This window comes from Acanthochromis polyacanthus, chromosome 6 (genome assembly GCF_021347895.1).
Source record: "Acanthochromis polyacanthus isolate Apoly-LR-REF ecotype Palm Island chromosome 6, KAUST_Apoly_ChrSc, whole genome shotgun sequence".
NCBI classification, from domain to species: Eukaryota; Metazoa; Chordata; class Actinopteri; family Pomacentridae; genus Acanthochromis; species Acanthochromis polyacanthus.
This window is the reverse complement of record NC_067118.1, coordinates 1915679-1939782: the sequence shown is the minus strand read 5'-3', so window position 1 is coordinate 1939782 and position 24104 is coordinate 1915679. Positions and strand designations below refer to the sequence as shown.

Sequence of the window (24104 nt, the reverse complement as noted above, 5' to 3'; positions counted from 1 at the left end):
CTTGGACATTTGTTTTAGTAACTTTGGATGGTTTTCAGACAGGTTTCAAATAACTGTGGACACTTTCTGAGTCATTTTGACACATTTTCAGTCGTCTTGGATAGTTTTGATACTAAGATATTTATTCAAGTCATTTTGTTTACATTTTTTAGATGATTTTGAAAGGTTTTTACTAATTTTAGAACATGTACGAGTCATTCTGGACAAGCTTTGGATTTTTTTTCCCCATTTGCAAATAATCATTCATTTTCCCCAAGTCGTTTTTGAGTCATTTTGCAGCATTTTTTCCTACTTTGTGGCAAATTTCACATCAAACATCGAGAATGTGGAACCTTGTCTGGTCAAACCTTAACACATCAGATTCTACTGATGTTAGAGCCTCAAAAGCTGGAGAAATGTGGACCAAAGACTGGATTTTAGTAGAAATATGGATCCATCCATATATAAAGACTTACACACGTGGACAAAATTGTTGGTACCCCTCAGTTAAAGAAGGAAAAACCCACAATTCTCACTGAAATCACTTGAAACTCACAAAAGTAACAATAAATAAAAATTGATTGAAAATTAAATAATCAAAAACAGCCATTACTTTTGAATTGTTGATTAACATAATTATTTAAAAAAACAAACTAATGAAACAGGCCTGGACAAAAATGATGGTACCTCTATAAAAGATTGAAAACTATTTGACCAGAGTGACATGATTAACTCAGGTGTGTCATTTAATTGACATCACAGGTGTTTCCAAACTCATAATCAGTCAGTCTGCCTATTTAAAGGGAGACAAGTAGTCACCCTGCTGTTTGGTGAAAAGGTGTGTACCACACTGAACATGGACAACAGAAAGCGAAGGAGAGAATTGTCCCAGGACATCCGAAAAAAAATGATAGACAAACATCTTAAAGGTAAAGGCTATAAGACCATCTCTAAACAGCTTGAAGTTCCTGTGACAACAGTGGCTCATATTATTCAGAAGTTCAAGACCCACGGGACAGTAGCCAACCTCCCTGGACGTGGCCGCAAGAGGAAAATTGATGACAAATTGAAGAGACGGATCGTTGGAATTGTATCCAAAGAGCCCAGAGCAACCTCCAAAGAAATTAAAGGTGAACTCCAAGGCCAAGGTACATCAGTGTCAGATCGCACCATTCGTCGTTGTTTGAGCCAAAGTGGACTTCATGGGAGACGACCAAGGAGGACACCACTGCTGAAAAAAACTCATAAAAAAGCCAGACTGGAATTTGCAAAAATGCATGTTGACAAGCCACAAAGCTTCTGGGAGAATGTCCTTTGGACAGATGAGACCAAACTGGAGCTTTTTGGTAAGGCACATCAACTCTATGTTCATAGACTCAAAAACCAAGCATACGAAGAAAAGAACACTGTCCCTACGGTGAAACATGGAGGAGGCTCAGTAATGTTTTGGGGCTGCTTTGCTGCATCTGGCACAGGGTGTCTTGAAAGTGTGCAAGGTACGATGAAATCTGAAGACTATCAAGGCATTCTGGAGAGAAATGTGCTGCCTAGTGTCAGAAAGCTTGGTCTCAGTCGCAGGTCATGGGTCTTCCAACAGGACAACGATCCAAAACACACAGCCAAAAACACCCAAGAATGGCTGAGAGAAAAGTGTTGGACTATTCTAAACTGGCCTTCTATGAGCCCAGATCTGAATCCCATTCAACATATGTGGAAGGAGCTGAAACATGCCATTTGGAGAAGACACCCATCAAACCTGAGACAACTGGAGCTGTTTGCTCATGAGGAGTGGGCCAAAATACCTGTTGACAGCTGCAGAACGCTCATTGACAAATACAGAAATCGTTTAATTGCAGTGATTGCCTCAAAAGGTTGTGCAACAAAATATTAAGTTATGGGTACCATCATTTTTGTCCAGCCCTATTTCATTAGTTTGTTTTTTTAAATAATTATGTTAATCAACAATTCAAAAGTAATGGCTGTTTTTGATTATTTAATTTTCAATAAATTTTTATTTATTGTTACTTTTGTGAGTTTCAAGTGATTTCAGTGAGAATTGTGGGTTTTTCCTTCTTTAACTGAGGGGTACCAACAATTTTGTCCACGTGTGTATAGGAACTTTATGGGGACACTATACTGCCCTCAACTTTAAGATTATGCACAATTCATTGTTATTATTATTTAGACATATAATTTTTATGTTTTTTCTCACAGCCACAGGATGAGTGACGCCAAAAATCATGCCAGCAGACTGCAGGATGAAACCTGAGGAATAGTCAGTGACATTCAATACTTGTGTATGAAAGCAGACTTAATGATGGCGTCAGAGCTGTTCTAACCTGAACCTAAACCTGCAGACTGACGGGACGAGGAGGCAGCTAGCTGGAGACGAGCAAACAAACAGAGACGAGGGATTAGATACGAGATGAGAAGAAGATGAATTTTTTGATCTTCTAGTCTCATTTTTACGTTTTTAGTGACTTTTTTTTGCATCTTTTACAGTTATTTTGCATCTTTCAGTGTCATCGTTGTAGTTTTTAGTGCCTTTTTTTGATCTTTTGGGGTAATTTTGCATCTTTTTGTGTAATTTTTGTACGTTTTAGTGTCCTGTTAACACATTTCAGTGTCATTTTTACATCTTTTTCTTTCAGTTTTGCATCTTTTAGTGTCATTTTGCATCTTTTACAGTTATTTTGCATCTTTCAGTGTCGTCATTGTAGTTTTTTTGTGTCTTTTTTGATGTTTTGGGGTAATTTTGCATCTTTTTGTGTAATTTTTGTACGTTTTAGTGTCCTGTTGACATCTTTTGGTGTTATTTTTGTGTGTTTTAGAGTTATTTTGGATCTTTCAGTGTCGCCTTTGTATTCTTTGTCTTTGTGCATCTTTTGTCATTTTTTTATCTTTTAGAGTAAGTTTGCATCTTTTTGTGTCATTTCTTGGTCTTTTAATGTCATTTTTTGCTTCTTTTAGTATAATTTTTTTGATCTTTCGGGGTCATTTTTGCATCTGTTTGTGTAATTTTTGCATCTTTCGGTGTCATTTTTACATTTTGGTGTCATTTGTGGATCTTTCGGGGTCATTTTTTTGCATATTTCAGTGTCATTTTTGCACCTTTTAGTACCTTGTTAACATCTTTTAGTGTCATTTTTGCATCTTTAAGAGTTATTTTGGATCTTTCAGAGTACTCTTTGTACATTTTATTGTTGTTTCTGCATCTTTTAGTGTCTTTTTTATCTTTTGGGGTCATCTGCTGATTTTCTAGTGTCATTTTTGCTTCTTCTAGCATCATTTTTTGAACTCTGGGGATCATTTTTGCATTCGTTTGTGTAATTTTGGCATTTTTCAGGGTCATTTTTACGTTTCAGTGTCATTTTTGCATCTTTTAGTGTCAGTTTGCATCTTTTAGTGTCGTCTTTGTCGTTTTTAGTGTCATTTTCACATCTTTAGTGACTTTTTGCATCTCTTAGTGTCGTTTTTATATATTTTATGGGCTCATTTTTGCATCTTTTAGTGTCAGTTTGCATCTTGTGGGCTCATTCTTGCATCTGTTAGTGTATCTCAAACAGAATTTTGTACTGTCCTAGCAGCACAAACAACAAGGTGGCAGCTACTCGGGTTCACATGGAGACGGGCAAACAACAAACAGGAGAAGAGCAATTAAAAAGAAGGAAAGCTAAAGAGAAAAGAGGGGAGAAGCCAGCGAGGCTTTCAGACGGAGTGATATACGAGAGTGAAAAAGAGGAAGAAGGACTAACGGACGACAGGAGCCCCTTTAAGTGTCAACGGGTGCATGTGTGTGTGTGCGAGAATTGGAAAATGTGAGTCCTTTCTCCTCTAAATACTTGAAGTGAATCCATTTTCTGGCTGTATAAAGACGCCAGTGTGCTGCTCAGCTAATCTGCACAATGAATCCTGCTTCCTCCACATCCTCCATCCTTTCCTCACCGCCCTGTCTTCTATCCCGCCTGTGTCGCTTGTTTTGGGTCATTTTTGCATCTTTTAGTGTAATTTTTGGATCTTTTGGAGCAATTTGTGCATCTTTCAGTGTAATTTTTGTCTTTAAGTGTCACTTTTGCATCTTTTAGAGTCATTTGCGCAACATTTAGTGTTATTTTTGCTGCTTTTAGTGTAATCTTTACATCTTTTAGTGCAGTTTGTGCATTTTTTAGTGCATCTTTTAGTGTCATCTTTGAATCTCAGTGCCATTTTTGGATCTTTTAGGGTAATTTTTTGTCTTCCAGTGTCAATTTTGCATCTTTTATTGTCATTTTTGCATCTTTCAGTGTCACTTTTGGATCTTCTGGGGTAATTTTTTGTCTTTTAGTGTCACTTTTGCATCTTTAGAGTCACGTTTGCATCTTGTAGTGCCATTTGCACAACATTTAGTTTTATTTTTGCTGCTTTTAGTGTCATTTCTACATCTTTTAGTGCAGTTTGTGCATTTTTTAGTGCATCTTTTAGAGTCATTTTTGGATCTTTTGGTGTCATTTCTGCATCTTTTATTGTCATACTTGTCATTTTTAGTGTCATTTTGCAGATTTTAGTGTCATTTTCGCATCTTTAGTGACTTTTTGCAACTCTTACTGTGATTTTTACATCTTTTAGTGTCACTTTTGCATCTTGTAGAGTCACTTTTGCATCTCTTAGTGCCATTTGCGCAACATTTAGTGTTATTTTTGCTGCTTTTAGTGTCATTTTTACATCTTTTAGTGCAGTTTGTGCATTTCTTAGTGCATCTTTTAGTGTCATTTTTGGATCTTTTGGTGTCAGTTTTGCATTTTTTGTGTCGTTTGTGCATCTTTTAGTGTCGTTTTTGATCTTTTAAAGTTATTTTGGATCTTTCAGTGTCATTTCTGCATCTTTTTGTGTCGTCTTTGTCGTTTTTAGTGTCATTTTCGCATCTTTAGTGACTTTTTACATCTCTTAGTGTCGTTTTTATATCTTTTAGTGACTTTTTGCGTCTTTTAGTGTCGTCTTTGTCGTTTTTCGTGTCATTTTTGCATCTCTTAGTGTCGCTTTTATATCTTTTAGTGACTTTTTGTGTCTTTTAGTGTCGCTTGTGCAATCCCTTTCCATATAAACCCTCTGTATGCTGCTCAGCTCATCTCCACAGTGAATCCTGCTCCTCTCTTTTAGCTCCTCCATCCTTTCCTCACCGCCTCCATCCTTCCATCCAGCCTGCATCGCTTGTTTCCGCCCGCTGTGGACGCAGCTGTCAGCGTGTTGTGTGGCGCTTCAGCCAACATGCATTCTCCATTAGCCTGGTGTAACGTGCCGGCGCTGCTGCTCTGGCATCGACACACTCGGCCTTTTAAAGCACAGCTGGCCCGGGGACGGCCTTAATGAGCTCGCTGTGGTTTCTCTCAGCCGTTCGGCCTCTGAACGCCGCGTCGTGTTTGCGTGTCTGTTTGTGTGACTCACTGTGGCGGCCATGTTGTTGCTCTCCTCCATGATAGCAGCAGAGTATTTGTTGGAAGGCATCGCTGTGGCGCTCGACTGGTCCAGTGGTTGTCCCGACTCCTTTTCAAACCTGCACACACAAACACAGCGTCAGCACGACTTCACAAAGTAAGCTCTCGTCACCTTTAAACTTTTGTACCTCCAGATGAAAGTTACACGTCTTCTAGCTGACTTTCAAACACAAACAAATGTCATGTGGGGGAGGAGATCCAAACCAGACAGAAAAGGAAGGTTTCAAAAGCAAAAGCAAAACTTTATTAACCCTCTGGAGCCAACACCTCACTGAGGAGATCCAAAGAGGAAGAGGAGGGTTACAAAATTAGCCCATTTATCAACCAGAAAAAGCAATCTTTGTGTGATTTAGGTGTCATTTTTGCGTCTTTTAGCATAACTTTAGCATCTTTCAGTGTCATTTTAGTGTCTTTTAGCATAATTTTAGCATCATTTTGTGTCTTTTAGCATAGTTTTTTGCATCTTTTGGCCTAATTTTTCCTTTATTAAGGGTCATTTTTGCATCTTTCAGTGTCGTTTTGTGTCTTAGCATAATTTTTGCATCTTTAGGGTTTATTTTTTGCATTTTTTATTGTAATGTCAGCATCACTTACAGTCATTTTTGCGTATTTTTGGGTGATTTTTTGCATTTTTAAGCATATTTTTTCCATCTCTTAAAGTCATTTTTGCATCTTTTAGTGTCATTTTTGCATGTTTGGTGTGATTTTTGCACCTTTTAGGCTTATTTCTACATCTTTTGGTGACATTTTTGCATCTTTTAGTGTTATTTTGTGACTTGTAGCATCATTTTTTGCATTTGTAGGTATTTTTTGGAACTTTTAGTGTTATTTTGTGTCTTCTAATTTCTTTTTTGCATCTTTAGGGTTCATTTTTGCATCTTTTTTGCATCTTTTAGTGTAATTTTAGCAATGTTTACAGTCATTTTTGAGGGATTTTTTTGTATTTTTAAGCATAATTTTTCCATCTCTTGAGGTCATTATTGCATTTTTTAGTGGCATTTTTGCTTTCTTCAGTGTAATTTTTGTCTAAGTGTTGTTTTGCGTATTTTATTATAGTTTTAGCATCATTTGGGCTAATTATTGCATCTTTTAGTGTCATTTTGTGACTTAGTAGCATAATTTTTTGGCATTTTTAGGGATTTTTTTTAACTTTTAGTGTTATTTTGTGTCTTCTAGCTTTTTTTTTTTGCATCTTTAGGGTTCATTTTTGCATGTCTTACTGTCATCTTTGCATCTTCAATGTCATTTTTGCATTTTTTTAATGACATTTTTGCATCATCTGGGGTCATTTTTGCCTCTTTTTTTGGCATTTTTTAGATATAATTTTGCATCTTTTATTGTAATTTTTCTTTTAGTGTCTCTTAGTATCATTCTAACTGTGTCATTTTGCACAGAACACATTCCTTTCTGGTTGCTCTGCTTCCATGGAGGTGCAGAACTTTATACTGCAGTGAAAACGAGCCCCACAGTGAAGAAAAATGTGAAACTGCTCGGGGTTCAGGGGGTTACAGATGTTACAGATGTCTCTTTGTGATAGCAGAAATGCCTCTTTGTGAGCGCTGCATGGAAAAGGAAAGATAGAATCAGCGGGGAACAGAGAGAGGTTCTAACTCGGAGGGGAAGAGCGGGTCCGACATGCCCGTACAAACCGCAGGTAAACAGATACACAGCGAGGAACACCGCCGAATGTGTTTGTACACGCATCACATGTGCACTGTGTGACCGAGCGTTCTTCTGAGCCGCCATGCCGGTGCACATGAATGTTTGTTTTACTGCGTGAGTGTGTGTTTCAGCGTGTGTGTTCAGGTATATGTTTCAACCTGGCGACAGGTCAACAAGCCCGTACAGAGTAAAGCTCAGATCAGATCTCAGCCGGCCGACTTTCAGTTTTCATTAATCTGCCTGGAGACACAAATCCCATAATAACCCACCGATAAGTACTAGGAAAATAAAACAGACAGAAGAAGTGTGACAGCAGCGATTCAGTCACAACAGGGAACATTTTAAATAGTTGATAAAATTCTCAAAGCAGTTTTTTTTCCAAATAACAGCAAATATACATTTAAAAAAACATATTTATAGCTGATCTAAATACAGAACAAACTGTAGATTCATGATGAATAAAACATTTAGAAAAATACAGACTTTTACATTTTTTATAATTATTTTTGAGTCATTCTGGAGAAGTTCTGGGTAATTTTGGATTATTTTTCAGTAAGTTTGGATTATTTTTTAGTAATTTTGAAATATTCTTGAGCAAGTTTGGAAGTTGTGAGTAATTTTGGATTATTTTCAGTAATTCTGGATTATTTCTGAGCAATATTACATCATTTTTAAATACATTTGGATTATTTTATAGTCGTTTTTGGATTATTTTTGAGCAATTCTAGAGAAGCTAAGAGTAATTTTGTATTATTTTTGAATAATTTTAGAAATTATGAATGATTTTGGATGATTTTTGAGTCATTTTAGACAATTTAAGTAACTGTAGTCACTTTTAAATCATATCAGACATGTTTTGAATTATTTTGAATTATTTTTGAGTAATGTTGGATTATTTGTAAGCAATTTTAGATTATTTTTGAAAAATCTGGAGATGTTATGAGTAATTCTGGCTTGTTTTTGAGTCATTTTAGGCAGTTTAAGTAACTGTAGTCACTTTTAAATAATATCAGACATTTTTTGAATTATTTTGAATTATTTTTGAGCAATTTTGGACAATTTAAGTAAGTTTTGTCACTTTTTGAGGTACAGCAGACATGTTTTGAGTCATTCTGAATCATTTTGTAGTCATTTTGCTAAATTTTTTAGTAATTTTGGAGAAGTTTTATCATTTTGAAAAGCTAACCCTCCTTAGGTGTGTCGTGATTTTGAATAAAATCTAGCAACAATTTGATGATTTAGGTAAACTATCAACAGAACAAATCGTGTCTGACTTAGCTTTACTTGGAAAATAAATAAAAACAGAAATTAAAATTACTTTTAAAAAAAATGTGAAAAATAAACCATTTGGTGAAACACATTCTGTAAAAAAAAAAAAAAAAAAATCTGCACTCTTTCATGCAATCGCGAAGCCAAGAATGACTCATCTGCTACCAACAACCACTGGACAAAAATTGAGGAACTTTTCGGCTGAACTGCAGGCAGTGTTCACACAAAGGCTACTATCTCTATGGAAACTAATGAAAAACGCAGTAGAAAAATATTATTTTTTACCCCCAGTGCAGGTAAAACCTTTGGACACACGGCAAGATGTTGCACATTTCAGGATTTTTAATTTTTGTAAAATATATAACCACAGTAATTCATTCTGTTTTTATGCTTCATGTCATTTCCATTGTGTTCCAGGAGACATTTCTGAAATTCTCACTACAGAATTTGTTGTTTTTCTCAAATCAAGGCGACTGAGAACATCATCTCAGATAAAAACGATTAGCTAAAGCTGAACACGACCTGACGATGTTCTGCTTTCCAAATCCACAGACTTCCATCGCTAGGAGGCTCGACTCCTGGTTTCCTGCCAGAACGGTTGTTGCCAGACTAGATAAATTTATCCGAGACATAATGACAGCGCTGGCACCATCTCTGAAGGTTTAATTCAACCTGTACACAATAAATTAAACCAAACTTTAGATGTGGAGGTGAAGTGGAGCTCGTGTCGGTTCTGTTTGGTGTTAAATGTTTGCTTTCTGATGTGTTTTTTCTTTTGAAATGTCTTCGTGAACGAGCAGACGGAGGTCAGAATGGAGGAAATGCACGCATACGTTCAGAACATTGGGAGGTTTGTGCACCGACATGCTTTCAGACAAAAGAAGCCAATGAATGAAGCTCCAGGTGCATCCTGAGGACACATAAACCTGCTTCCTTTACTTACTGACGTCGACATTTATTGATCGTCTGGAGCCTTGGAGGAACCAAAACCACTAAATCCAAACCACAACTCTTTGTTGAAGGTTAGGGCCTGACTGATTTATGGGCCAGTAATTAAATTGACTGATTAAAAGCCTTTTAAAAAAACCATTAGTGGCTGGAGTTTAGCCGATAATACGCCGATATATTCTTAATTTCTCATGAAACAGTAAATGCTGTTAAGCGTCAAAGTCACGCAGAATGATGTTCTTGTAGCGTTTGTCCAATACAGGAAATCCTGGACTTATGTCAGAGCTCCGTTCCTGGTGTGATGTCAGGCAAATTTTGCCATAAGTTGGAATTTATGCAAAAAAATTACCAAAGTCGTTACGTGCATTAAGATATCGATCAGTTCTTCGGAAAATACCGACTTTCATGCATGTATGAATCATTTTACAAGAAGATAACAGAATATTGATGTTGAGTTTTCAGTGTTTATTGTTCAGTTTCACATTTACCTAATGTCAGTGAACGTGTCATGTTTAGGTAGCTCACCTCTGATTGGCTGAGAGTCAGCAGTAGAGAGAGCTGGGAACGGTGGCTAATTCTGGAGCTAAGTTATGGGGTTTGTCTAGTTATTCTGGAGCTAAGTTATAGGGGTTTTCTAGTTATTCTGGAGCTAAGTTATGGGGTTTGTCTAGTTATTCTGGAGCTAAGTTATAGGGGTTTTCTAGTCATTCTGGCGTTGGCTACGGCCCACAGTAGCCTGTGTGAAGGTTCCATAAACCAGCAGAGAACCAGATACAGTCTCACTCATTTGTCACAGAGCAAGTTCAGGAGGTTTCTGTTTTTGCTCGTTCATGACGCTGTTTGCGTGTTCAGGAAGTGTTACAGACATCCCAGTTCACCTCAAACATGTTTATATCATGCATTGATGTTTTTAGCGTGACTAGAAGCTTCTCTACGCACAATCATGTAGCTAGCATTAGCGTTTATACATCGTCTTCTGCTTTTCTGTTTTCCCATCACTTTCTACTGTTTTCCCACCATTTTTTTTGTCATTTTTTTCCACTGTTTTCTGTCATTTTCCCACCATTATCTACAGTTTTCCCACCGTTTTCTACTGTTTTTCTGCCATTTTCTGCAGTTTCCCCACTATTTTCTAATGTTTTACTGCTGGTTTCTGCAGCTTTTCCCACCATTTTCTGTCATTTTTTTGGCGTTGGCTACGGCCCACAGTATCCTGTGTGAAGCTTCAATAAACCACCAGAGAACCAGATAAAGTCTCACTCATTCATTACTGAGGGTCGCTACAATATGTTGACCTGTTTTTACAACTTGACTGATGTCCGTTGGTGTCTCGCCCTGTTTCAAGCGTTTTATTAGATCTAAGTTCACTTCCATGGAGACGGCTTTCCGTTTCTTCGAAGCATCGGAAGAGTCTGACTTGTGTTTGGGAGCCACAATGAAGGGCAAATCTTTGTGAATGCAGCACAATCCAAGGTGGACTACAACCAGAGAATGGAAACAAAGCTGTTTTATAGCGCCACGAGACAACGTGTTAGTCTAACTAGTTCCACGTAACCAGTTCCGACGTAACTACGAAACACCATAAGTCAAGAACATCATAAACCGAGGACCCTCTGTACATGGAACATTGACTCCATTCAATCCTCAGTAACGTCCAGCAGTAAGCTACAGCCAGGCTACATTACAGGAGTGGGCTGAGCCGATAGGTAGGTTTAGAACGACACTGTGAAATTAACAATGATTCAACATGTCTCCTGTTTCAGTTTAACTCTTTTTGCCGTGTGTCATGACGAGAGACGCTGCTTCGTTGTGTTTTCATTTACGTTGCTAAAGTTGTGCTAACCTAGCTTAAGTTATTCCCTGTCTGTTTATGTTAGCAGTAACCTAGCCTCGCGTTAGCTAACAGCTGAAAAACCAGTAAGTAACTGCAGAAAAAAGTAAGGGTGCTTTCACACATACGCCTCTTGGTCCACTTAAAGCGGACTGGAGTCCGCAACACCAGCAAGTACGGTTCGTTTGGTCTGGTGTGAAAGCAGACCAGATGTTTTTGGTGCGGACTAAAGAACCGGACCGAGACCACCTTCGAGAGGTGGTCTCGGTCCGCTTCTATGTGAACTCCAGTTCGGTTCGCTCCTGGTGAGAACACAAACCTGTCTCCATTCGGACCGGCTTGATGGCGCAGCAGACGTTTTGGTCTACGGGAGCTTCCATAGCCAAAAACGACTGTGTAATGTTCTCGTACCGAATGCGAGCTTCATGCTGGAACAACAGCAGTATTTGTGCTTGCTGCATAAAGCAATGATACGAATATATGGCAACAAGAACGAACAGGAGAGCATAGTTCATTGTTTACGAATAAACCTCGATCCATTGAATAAACACAGCCTGTTGTTTTCTTCCGGGATTTTTCCCTCTTCACATGCTGCGCCAATCAGCGTTCACCTACGTCATCTAAAACACCTTATTTTTGTGAACAGCGCCGCCAAACGACTGGGGGGAGATATAACATTCATTGTAGTTGGTTCAACTGCGAAAACACTGGTGTGAATGCGAACAGAACCAGTTGAAATTAGCAACATTGTAACAACTTTTGGGTCCAAACGAACCACTCTAACGGACTAATAGGTGTGAAAGCACCCTAAGTGTACAAAATATCTGAGTGTCCAGATCGAGCGTTCATCACTCGGTCAGCTCCTGTTGAGGATCACTTTTTCATCTATTAGTGTAATTTTTGCATCTTTTAGTGACATTTTTGGATCTTTTAGTGTCATTTTTGCATCTTTTAGTGACATTTTTGGATCTTTTAGTGCCATTTTGTCAAATAAATGAAGTGTTGCAGTGTTAACTCATATTTCCTAGATTTAAGGTAGCATGCTGGCTTGGTGACACATTGTGACTCATGGTGACATCTGTCAAAGTAACTGCTGTATAATTAGTTTTCTGAGGATCATTCAGCTCTAGTATCTGCTCTGGAGAAGGGACTTTGTTTTACTGCTGAGGGGGAAAATGTTCTAGAATTTCCTGCAGAAGAAAACAGCTTTCTTTTTGTTTTTTAATCTCAGAGCTGCAGCAGGAACCTAAAGCTTGTGACTGTAGTCTAATTAAATTATGACCCGTAAATGTGCAGATTATGAGCTGTTTAAGATGGAGTCGGTGGAAGAAAACGCCACCTTTGTCCCAGAAGGAAGCAGCCAAACCACGCTGTGACGGTTCCAACAGATTTACGTCACCACAGCTCCACTGATTCACACGTCTCTGTGGCAGCAGACAGTCAGAGAGTGCAGCGGTTTGTGGCCTCTGAACACCAACCACCTCCGGCCTGCATGCATGCTAATGTGAGGGACTCTCCCTGAGCAGAGGTGACGGAGTTCATCACTCAGCCCCTCTGGAGAAAAAAACACCCTGAAACAAAGGCTCGATCTGCCACCGAGGCACAGAAACACTGAAAGAGTGATCGGGTGAAGGTAAAGGTGGAGGGGCTTTCCACAGCTGGTATCCAGGTTCAAAATGCAAATAATTTAGCTGGTTTACTTAAAATGTTCTGGTTAATCATCATAAAAGAACTGCTTCCATTCATAAAAATGGAGATCTTTGATGTGGACGTTATTTACTGTTCTGACCTGGTTATTATGGCTTATTTTTTATGGATAAAGTGTAAAATAATAGTTTTTCTTGTAATTTTAGGGTTTTTTTGTGTATGCTTTTTTAAATTCACTAAACCAGGAAACTTTGAAAGTAACAGCCTAAAACCGATAAAAAATAAGAATTTTTCAACCATTAATATTCACAGCTTTTCTTTATAATAGAAAATACCCTTTAAAAAATTCTATTTTAGGTGGCTTGATTTGAATAATTTGAGTAAAAACTGAGCAGTTTTGTGGTCAGACGCTGTAAAAGAGCAAATGAGGATTTACACCCCCTGTCAAAAGTTTTGAGACACTTTCTCATTCAAATAAATTAGAACCCGTCTCAAACCTTTTGACAGGGGGTGTATACAAACAAAGCAGATTTTTGATGTGGATAATATTTACAGTTTTGCTGTTTTTCTTATCGTAATTTAACAGCGAATATCCATAAAATACTTTTTTTTGGCTGATTTAACACAGTAAAATAGTTTCATTCTGTGATAAATCATTCTCAAACAACAAATGAACATTCATAAAAACAGAGACTTTTATGCTAAACATGTAAAAGTATGTGTTCTTTGTGGACTTTGCTTGTTGGGAAACTTTTAAAATAATATAAAACATTTTCAAGCTTTAATATTTACAGTTTTTCTTTAAAACAGCAAATATCCTTTAAAAATGGTTCTGAGTCATAATGCTTTATTTTTGAATAATTTTAGAGAAGTTAAGAGTAATTTTAGTCCATTTTAGAGTAATTGGACATTATTTAAGTAATTGCAGTCATTTTTGTTGCCATTTTGTGACCGAGGATCGAGTTATAATAGACATGTTCTGGGTCATTATGCTTCATTTTGGAGAAATTTCAGACAATGTAAGTAACTGTAGTCACTTTTTAATCATATTAGAGATGTTTTGAGTCATTTTTAATTATTTTAGAGTAATTTTGAAGAAGTTATGAGTCATTTTGGATGGTTTTTTAGTCATTTTAGCCAATTTTTGAATAATTTTGGACAATTTAAGAAACTGTAGTAATGTCTGAGTCGTATCAGATATGTTTCAGTCATTTTTAATTAGTTTTGAGTCATTCTGGAGAAGTTCTGAGTAATTTTGGATTATTTTTGAGTCATTTTGGATTATTTTTGCAGTACTTATGAGTCATTTTGGTCAATATTTGAGTAATTCTGAAATATTTTTGAGCAATTTTGGATTATTTTTGAGGAATTGTGGACAATTTCAGTAACCGCAGTCACTTTTCAGTCATGTCAGACATGTTTTGAGTCCTTTTGAATTATTTTTGGGTTATTTTGGAGAAGTTTTGTCATTTTGAAAAGCTAACCGTCCTAACTCAGTGTAGTTTTCTGGCTGAATAGTTTCATTTAAAGATGTCATAACTCAAAAAGCTCGATGCAAACTGCTGCAGGAAGTCATTTTTTCAGCTCAGACACTGTGCACGTGTTCCTAACTGTGTCTTTGCGGAACGGAGCTCCAGCTTTCAGAAAGGCAGAGAAAAGAGGGAGGTGAGCATGAATTAGAGCGGCAGAGGAAGGATGGAGGGCCGAGCGAGGGGCCCAGGAACAGGGACGGAGGACTTCAAAGTCGTGTCTGGTGGCTGGAGATTAGCGACCGCATTGCAAGAGGGGATTGTTCGCTGCCCAGAGAGTGTGCTGGAGCTGAGGGAGGGGGTCGGCGGCTCCTCAGGGTCCCTCTGGGGGCCGCATTCCTCGTCCGTCATCCACTTTATGGCCCCTTCCAGCTCCCATCGGCCCCACACTTTCCACATTGTGCGCTTTGTGGGGAGGCTCATACAGTAGATGATGCATTCAGGCGCTGCTGTCAGCCTGAATTACTGAACTGTAAACCGCAGGTTCTTACCCAGCTGTGAGTCGCACCGAGACGGGAGATTAACGGGTTAGCGAGGAGTCGTGGAGGTGTTCTGACCTGCTGCATCTCCATGGTAACGGATGCTGCGCTGCTAGCTCAGGATTTAAATGTAAGCATAAGTCTGGATCAACCAAAGAGCAGCATCTGTAATTCAGACCAAACTGTGTTTCTGTAGTTCAAACATATTTTAAACATCTACTCAATCCAGTTTCATTCCATGAAATTTTTAAATATGACAAATATTAGAAAACACTTTAACCACAGAGTGAATCCTGGCATCTTCTGTGTGCAAAAATGACCAAATATCTGTCCATAATGACCAAAAATATGTCCAAAATTATACAAACTCTGTCAGAAATTTCATAAAACACGTCAGAAATTGTCCAAAATGAGTCAATAATGGTCCAAAATGCCTTAAATGTTTTCAGCATAACTCAAAAATCTCTTCAAAATAACCAAATATCTGTCCAAAATGACTAAAAATAGTCCAAAACTACACAGAACACCTCAGAAAATGTCCAAAATGAGCCAATAGCTGTGCAAAATGCTTTAAACTTCCCATAAAATTTGTCCAAAATGACTGAAAATGGTCCAAAGTGACCAAAAATTCTGTCCAAAATTATACAAAACATGTCAGAAACTGTCCAAAATTATCCGATAACTGTCCAAAATACCATAAACCTTTTCAGCGTTACCCAAAATCCGACCAAAATGACCCAACATTTGTCCAAAATGAGCCAATAATTGTCCAAGATGCCTTAAACCTTATCAGTATCACTCAAAACTCGACCAAAATGACCAAAAATGTGTCCCAAATGATCTAATTTTTACATAATGACAAAAATATGTTCAAAGTGAGCCAATAATTGTCCAAAATATCTTCAATTTTTCCAAATGCATTCAACCTTTCATGACAAGACAAACATTTACCACAAATCATTCATTATTTTCCCAAAATATGTCGGATTCATCAAATAAATGATCATCATACAGACCAACCGGCTCCCAACATGCTGATAGGAGCCTTAACGTTCACCCACAATGAGCATTTTAAAGATTTCTCTTTTGAATTATCAGAAACAGAACCACATCCAGGGAACCAACAGGACACTTCAAAGCCATTGTCTGCACGTTCTTGTAATTTTGATGCATTTTTTAAAATAAATTCAGGACGTATTTTGAATGTTTTTTGTTATTTTGGCCAAATTTCGAGTCAGTTTTTTAATTTCTGAGACATTTTAGATAAATTCTGAGCATTTTGTGGAAGCTTCCGCGGCTATTTTAATAAGTTGAAGGTATTTTGGTCACTTCTTCACTCAGTTTGGACAGTTTTCATGTGATTTTGGACTACGTACAGCAATTTTCAAACTCATATAGGACACAACTTTGTCATTTTAGTTTAGTTCAGTGAGTAATTTTGGACCATTTCTGAGTGATTTCAACCAACAGAAAGTCATTTTTTAAAGTTTTCTGATCAGAAACAGGAACACATCCAGGGAACCAACGATTGTTTCAATGACTCAGTGTCACAGTTTTAGTTTTAGCTCTTTGATTTGGTGATTCTGATGAAATATCATGATAATAAACTTAGATTTGGTTCTGTTTTCTGAAAAAACCTTGACAAACGATGTGTTCTTTAAAAGATATCAGCTTTTAAAGCGCAGAGTTCTGGCCCTCTAAAGCCCTCTAAGCTAACATTTACCAACCACTAAACAGTAAATTATGAACACTTTTAAGAAGTGAAAACCTGCAGCGCTCGGCGTTCTGCCACGCCGTTCAGGTAATCCAGAGTTCAGATGGTTTCAGCTGATCCAAACAAACATCTAGTCTTCAGATGAGACTCTGCCAAGCGGCTAATTAGAGGAACACGCTGTGAATTATGAGTGATCCGGTTTAAACCTGGCAGCAAACACTGATCCACGCTCCACATCAGGCTGTCGACAGGAAGGGATTACGGTTCATTACAGCCTCTGGGCGAACACATTTCACTGATTCTCTGTTTTCTGAACCTCGCTGAACCTCAAGGCAACAATTACAACAAATAAGACGTTTCATTTGCAGCCGTCAACAGAGGAAAGCGGATGGATCGGAATATAAAATACAGGAGTTTAATTAACATGACGATGTGTTAAAACGAGTTTTATTTGAACTATTTAAACCTGCGAAGTGGAGCTTCTGTCTCCCCCTAGTGGCAGCGAGAGTAATTACACAAACGCTGTCGACGCTCAACGTTTTTCTTTTTTAAACAGTAATCTGTCTTCATTCAACCCTTTTGTCAGGAGCGTTAGACGCTTTCCTTGCAATACTTGATGCTAATTTGTATTTTTCAAGAAATAATCCAATAAGTAGAACAATAATAATCCGAAATACCTTAAACCTTTTCAGTATCACGCAAAACTCAACCAAAATGATCAAAGACTTGTCCAAAACGACTAAAAATGGTCCAAAATGACCAAAAATGTGTCCAAAGTTATAAAAACAAGTCATGAATTGTCAGAAAAACTGTCTAAAATGCCATAAACCTATTCAGCGTTGCTCAAAACCAAAATGACCAAAAATTGTCTCAATACCTTAAATTTATCCAAAATGCATCCAACCTTTGATGACTTGACAAAAATCTTCCCCAAATCACTCCTTATTTTACCAAAATGATCAAAAATGGTCCAAGATGACTCAAAAATCTGTCCAAAACGATACAAAACCTGTCAGAAATCATCCAAAACATATCAGAAATTGTTCATAAAGACTCAACAATTGTCCAAAATGCCCTTTGAGACTTACTCAAACTTCATCCAAAACGACTCAGAAATTGTCCAATATAACTAAAAATGATGCAAAACGACCAAGAACGTCTCCAAAGTTATAGAGAAAATGTCAGAAATTGTCCAAAAACAGACAATAATTGTCCAAAATACCATAAACCAGGGTTCCACACTAACTTTTTTCCCTAGGAGCACAGTGGCTCAAATTTTAGGAGCGCAAGCAGAAAATTTAGGGGCGCACACCAAAATATTCACATTTCCTCTCATTTTCATTATATTGCTGATGAATAATTGAACGATAAATGCAGAAACTATGTTTTAAATTCACATTTTGTTGTTCAGCACCTGACACAACATAACAAGAAAAGCACTCACAGAGCAGCACTCCACCAAGGCTGCTCAGCTGATGCATCATTTCCGACGAATGAAATCTTTAATAAAAATGACCTTGTGCTGAGTACAGGCATGTGTTATGCATGTGTTCATTTAATTGGTTTTGCACGTAGAAATATCCTTCAGTAAACATTAAAACAGACAAAAAATGCATAACCTCATGTAAGATTCAAGCTTGAAAATGTCTTTCATTTATGGAATATCACCGTATTTTTACATTAGACGGTTATTTTCTGTTGTTTAACTGTATTTCTGATGCACCAGCTTCCAGAATATTCCAGTTTTTGTCTTTTTTAAGGTTTGATTTGTGTTTTTTTTGTCTTTGTTTTCCAGAATATTGATGGATGCTCAATGAACAGAAGCTCTGCTGTTTCTTTTTACATCCTCTGGTGAGATCCATCACCCAACATCCACCCAGGAAGCGTCTGAGAGTCCAGCTGAGGAATGTTGGATCAGCACCAGAACCCGACACAAACCACAGAGCGACTCGTTTGAAATCCTGTCAAACTCCACCACAAAGTCACAAATCTGGTCCCAAATGGCTCGACAGTGAACGAATCCTTTCATTATCGAAGAACGTTTCAACCCAGGAAAGACTTAAAATGACACCATCCTGTGTCCACGGAACGTCTTCCTGTTTGATATTTATTCAAAAACACACCGTGAACCCTGAAAACACACAGTTTCCTCTACATTCATCATTCTGGACATCGTTTGACTCATTTTAGACCCTTTTTTGAGACATTTTGGTCAAATATTTTTGTCATTTTAGACACAATTTGAGTAATTTTGGAAATACCTAAAGTCACTTTGGACAAACTGAGTCATTCTGGACCATTTTTAAGTCATCTTGGCTAAATATTGCATCATTTTGGTCAATTTTTGAGACTTTCTGTACCTTTTTGAGGTATTCTGGATAAACTGTAAACCACTCTGAGCACTTTTCAACACTTTTTCCCCTTTGGAAAGCTTTCGAGTCACTTTGGATGAGTTTGAGGTATTTAGTACATTTTTTTGGCCAACTTTAGACAAAGTTCACAGGTAACACAGGTGGAGTAACAGTCCTTGTTTCTGAGATTTTAAGCCATAAATGTCAAATGTGTGCGGTTTTGCATTAAAACGTCGATCTATCCCATAATATCGGCGCCTCCTCCTCCTCCTGCTGCGTTTCTGCCTGGACTTTAACACGTGAGATGAATGGCTGGATGTGTTATCAGCAGACGTGTTTGTCGCTGCCTGTCAAACAGCAGCAGCTCGGCTCATAAATCAGCAGGTAGCATGAAGCCCGTGATCCTTGGAGGAAGCTGATTCTATCCCTGCAGTCTGTACATGTTCAAACACCGGAGCGCCTGCACAACCAGGAAACCAGCCGCAGCACAAAATCCTGCCATGCAGTCCCGACAGCTCCTGCTGTCCTGCAGTTCAGCCCAATCTGGCCGCACTAAATCACAGAAAACACACCTTTTCCGCACTGCACAGACACACGAGCGTAAAATGTGCAAAAAGGTCACTTTAAAGTGTTTTTACGCACCGCAGGTGGAGAACAGCACGACCCGTGGAGCGTTAAACATCAATAAGAGCAACAGTAAATGGAGACCAGAACGGACAAGAAGCTTTAATGAGAGAGTCCACAATCTAACCGAATCAGAGTTTATTGGAGGTTTCGGTCGGTGCACTCTTCCACCAGGTTGATTCGTGCACATGGGCAGCAAGACCGCAAACTTCACAAAGTGCACCGAGAAATAAAACCCGCAAACTCTCCGCAAACCGAGACAAAAAGTCGTGCGTAAAGTTGATATAACTTTTCGCTCGGTTGTATTTCTGCAATAAATCTTCCAGAGAAGAAGAAAACACCACAGAGAATAGAAAAAAACGCCCTCCACGGTGACATACTTACATAACCATCCACGCTTGGTGCGCTCATCCACGGCGGGGAAGTGCGGAGGAACCGGAGGCGTCGTTACTGCACGTTAAAACGAGTTTTTTTTTATTATTATTACGCTGTAATAAGGAGCCGAAGCGCTGGGTCGGTGTGTGGCAGGAGCTCTTCACGCTGTGGAAGCATGCTGCTGCACATCCACCTCCCTCACCCTCTCTCTCTCTCTCTCTCTCTCCCCCAATGCTGCCCGCTGTCGCTCTCCCTCCTCCGTGGGCCCTCCCATGCAGCGCGCATTGGCCGCTCCAGGTGAGGAAGGCCCCGCCCCTTTTCTGTCCCCCTCAGGTGGAACATGTCGACAGGAAACATTTTATTAACCCTGTGGGGCTCAAATCTCTGTTTACCACAGGTCAGTAGAACAACTACAGAATAGAATAGAATAGAATATGATGCAATAGAATAGAAAAGAATAGAAATGAAAAGATAGAATACAATAGAATGGAAAATGATGTAATATAATAAGATAGAACACAAAACAAAACAATGTAACAGAATCTAATAGAATGTGATATAATGGTTCAAGATAGATAAGAATAGAATACAGTGTAATAAAATAGATACAATACTAGAGAAGAGAATGGAATTACATATTACATATACATATACACACACACACACACATATATATATATATATATATATATATATATCATGGTAGAGACTGCGATTTGGTAGAATTGGAGTTTCTACTGGTAGAGATTGCGATTGCAATCGCTACCAGTAGAAACTCCAATTCTACCAGTAGAGACTTGTCAGGGCTAAGGTTAGACTTTTAAGGTTAGGGTCAGGGGTCAGATTTAAAGTTCCATCTCTCCTGGTAGGATTGGAGTTTCTACTGGTAGAGATTATAATCGCAATCTCTACTGGTAGAGACTCCAATTCTACCAAATCACAGTCTCTACCCTGACATATACATATACACATACAGTGGGTACGGAAAGTATTCAGACCCCTTGAAATGTTTCACTCTCTGTGTCATTGCAGCTATTTGCCAGAATCAAAAAAGTTCATTTTATTTCTCATTAATGTACACTCAGCACCCCGTCTTGACAGAAGATGGGGTGCTGAAAATGACACTAAAATACAGAAAAAGGACACGGAAAGATGCAAAAATTTCAATCAATCAATCAATCAATCAATCAATCAATCAGAGTTTATTTTTACGGCCTTTCCAACAACCCAAAGGGTGACCAAAGTGCTTCACAGAGGAAAAACAAGAAAACAACTTGAAAACAACACAGTAGCTTAAAAACAGGACAAACAATCACACTCACACCTACAGGAACATTTAGGATCATCAGTTAACCTCAGCATCTTTTTGGACTCAAATGTAGATCAAATATGCATTTCTAAATAGAATATGCAAGTGTTTACTTTTAAATGTGATCAAGAAAACTTGCCTTCAGCCCCATGTTAGTGAAAGCTGGAATTACTGACAGTTACAGATGAAGTGTTTTGATTTGAACTGAACTGAAATCCAACCAAAGCAAAGCAGCTTAGCAATAAGGACAGTCTGCTCTTGAGATCTCACTGAACCAGTCGGTGTTTTTGTTGGACAGACCACAGAAAACTTTCAGCACCACTGTCACACATCATTCAGCTGCTTTTCTAAAGATGGACGTCGGGGACTCTCTGAATCAGCCTCCAAATGGTAAGTAGTTGTTCCATTGTTTCACCTCTGACATATCTTTGATGAACACTTTAGAGCATTTTACATCAGTTTTCTTTGCTAGTTGAGGAAAATTGAAGTGCTGCTTTTGACCTTGATTCTTAATAATTGTGCCAAAATTGTGGATTTGATTTTTCAGGACTGACATTTCATCTAGCCACACTTGAACGAATGTTGGAGGCTGACTTTGCAGAGTATGCACGTACGCTGCTGGAACTGCTCCGTACAGTCACCTATCACGGAGTGGACGATCCTCTGTTCTGCGATCTGAGGCACATTTTTGACCGCTACTTCACTGAGAACATGAACAACATTATCATGGACAATGTGGAACACGACATAATCAGACCAGAGGTGGAGGTTATCCAAGAAGCAGAAGCATCTGATGATCCTCAGCCTGAAGCATCGAGGCGACGGCAGCGTGAGGAGGAGGAGGATGAAGGTGAAGATGCCCCCAGCAGAAGATTCCTCTGGTGGGATGAGTTTGATGACACTGACAGTGATGACAGTGATGAAGATGACGATGCTCCAGTCCATCACCAAGACAGTGAGGCTGATCCAGGTGATCTTCCTGCTGCATCAAGAAAAAGATCAAGAGAAGACGACGAGGATGTCCATTCTCAGGACAGCAAACATTGCCGATTGTGGAAAAAGAGAGAAAGAGATGAGGATGAAGACGGCGATGAGGGAAGTCCTAAACGTTTCAGACTGAAGTGATGCAAGCAAAGAGTGATAGAACAGAGCGACCAGGAAGACGTAGAAAAAAACACCTGGTCGCTTCAAAATGATAGAAAGGGACAAAAGGAAAAAACAAAAAAGAATGCAGATCATTTTCTCTGCAATCCCTTTCCAGTCAACCCAACCAGCTGAAGCAGACTGTCGGCCTCCCACTAAAAAAAATCACCTTTATGAAATTATTCAATCTGCAAATTAAACAACAAAATGAACAAATAAAAGAAGCACAGAAAAGATCAAATTTGTAAAAAAAACATGGGCTCATTATTTTTCAGTTGATAATTTATATATATATATATATATATATATATATGTATATATGTTTGTATGTGTATATATATATATATATATATATATATATATATATATATATATATATATACATATATATATGGCATGCCGTTTAGGAAATTATATATATAATGAAAGTCGATATATATATATATAATGAAACTTGATATATATATAATGAAACTTGATATATATATAATGAAAGTCGATATATATATAATGAAACTTGATATATATATAATGAAAGTTGATATATATATATATAATGAAAGTCGATATATATATAATGAAACTTGATATATATATAATGAAAGTTGATATATATATAATGAAAGTTTATATATATATATATATATATATATATATATATATATATATATATCAACTTTCATTATATATATATCAAGTTTCATTATATATATATCAACTTTCATTATATATATATCGACTTTCATTATATATATATCAACTTTCATTATATATATATCGACTTTCATTATATATATATCGACTTTCATTATATATATATCAACTTTCATTATATATATATATCAACTTTCATTATATATATATATATCGACTTTCATTATATATATATCAACTTTCATTATATATATATATCAAATCTTTTTTTCCTACCGAGCCCCGGAAGGGACATGTCCGTATGGCGAAGCGACAATGAAGGACACTCACCCGGACGAGAATTTTATTGAGTTTTATTTTGAAATCGGCCTGAAATACACAGACATTCAAGCAGTGCGATGCGCTAAGAGTCTGCTATGCAGACCAGCGATCCTGATAATGGTAAGTTTTATTTCTCCAACATCCTGCTGTTATCCTACTATGAATACGCTAGCTACAACAGTCCCACATCAGTATTATGGACGTTCCGCCAGCTAACGCGGTCCGGACACCGGATCAGTGATTAGAGGTTGGCTTTGAACTATTGTTTGCCAGCCAGTTAGCCGCTGGTAAGCTAACAAGCTATGAAACAACTCCTTATAAAACCGGAGGAAAGCAGCAGCAATATTTCAGTCCAAGACCTGTATTCAGAACCTCCCACGCTGTTACACAATGACCCATTATTCATATTACTGAACTATATGGTTGTCATTGAAATTTCCCTTGAAGAACCAGTGAACTCTTTGCGAACACATTTTAATTTATGTGTTGATTATGTTTCGTATCAGTAATACAAGTCTAAAAAAATGATTCAAATGATCAAGTTAACACAATGAAGTAAAGAGTACGCCGGTTGAATCTGCAGCTATTTTCATAATTTCAAGGTAAAATTCTGATGTGTGATTTTCTAGCTTTGCAGATGTGGAAATCCAATGCACTGATTTCTTATACACAGATGCTTTTGGTGTTTTTTGTTGTAAAATAAAACAAGGCATTTATCACTGTTGGAAATTATTACAGGTATTATTTGTAACACTTTCTAACATTGTATGGACAAAGCAATAAATCAGTTAATGGATA

General features: G+C 37.8%; 3 protein-coding genes across 6 annotated transcripts in view; 2 read left to right on the top strand and 1 right to left on the bottom strand.

Annotated features, from left to right (window-relative positions):
- dnmt3bb.1 (DNA (cytosine-5-)-methyltransferase 3 beta, duplicate b.1) overlaps positions 1–24104 on the bottom strand; it is a 141139-nt gene that overhangs the window by 47041 nt on the left and 69994 nt on the right. The window contains exons 1-2 of one of the 3 annotated variants that reach the window (XM_051950174.1): positions 19889–20123; positions 5401–5509 (exon numbers count right to left, since the gene is read on the bottom strand). The exons of 1 other annotated variant lie outside the window; for it this stretch is intronic. In XM_051950174.1, coding sequence (XP_051806134.1) covers positions 5401–5509; positions 19889–19896 — 117 coding nt within the window. In that variant the 5' untranslated portion in view covers positions 19897–20123. Of the gene's footprint in view, positions 1–5400; positions 5510–19888; positions 20124–24104 lie in introns of those variants that run through there. One more of the 3 variants, XM_051950176.1, reaches the window with a different exon arrangement.
- LOC127534587 (acidic leucine-rich nuclear phosphoprotein 32 family member B-like) lies at positions 3626–22583 on the top strand. Of its 2 annotated transcripts, none has more exons than XM_051950178.1 (5): positions 3626–3797; positions 18325–18988; positions 20158–20176; positions 21487–21578; positions 21736–22583. In XM_051950178.1, exons 4-5 carry the CDS (start codon positions 21542–21544, stop codon positions 22311–22313), a joined length of 615 nt encoding a protein of 204 aa, XP_051806138.1. In that variant the 5' UTR covers positions 3626–3797; positions 18325–18988; positions 20158–20176; positions 21487–21541; the 3' UTR covers positions 22314–22583. The 2 variants fall into 2 exon arrangements, with proteins under 2 accessions (XP_051806138.1, XP_051806137.1); XM_051950177.1 differs by having other exon boundaries at positions 20158–20276.
- The window catches only part of LOC127534588 (acidic leucine-rich nuclear phosphoprotein 32 family member B-like), a 91181-nt gene continuing 72512 nt past the window's right edge, over positions 5436–24104 (top strand). Inside the window, exon 1 of the mRNA XM_051950181.1 lies at positions 5436–5547. The gene's annotated coding sequence lies outside the window, so the exon portion shown is untranslated. The remainder of the gene's footprint in view (positions 5548–24104) is intronic.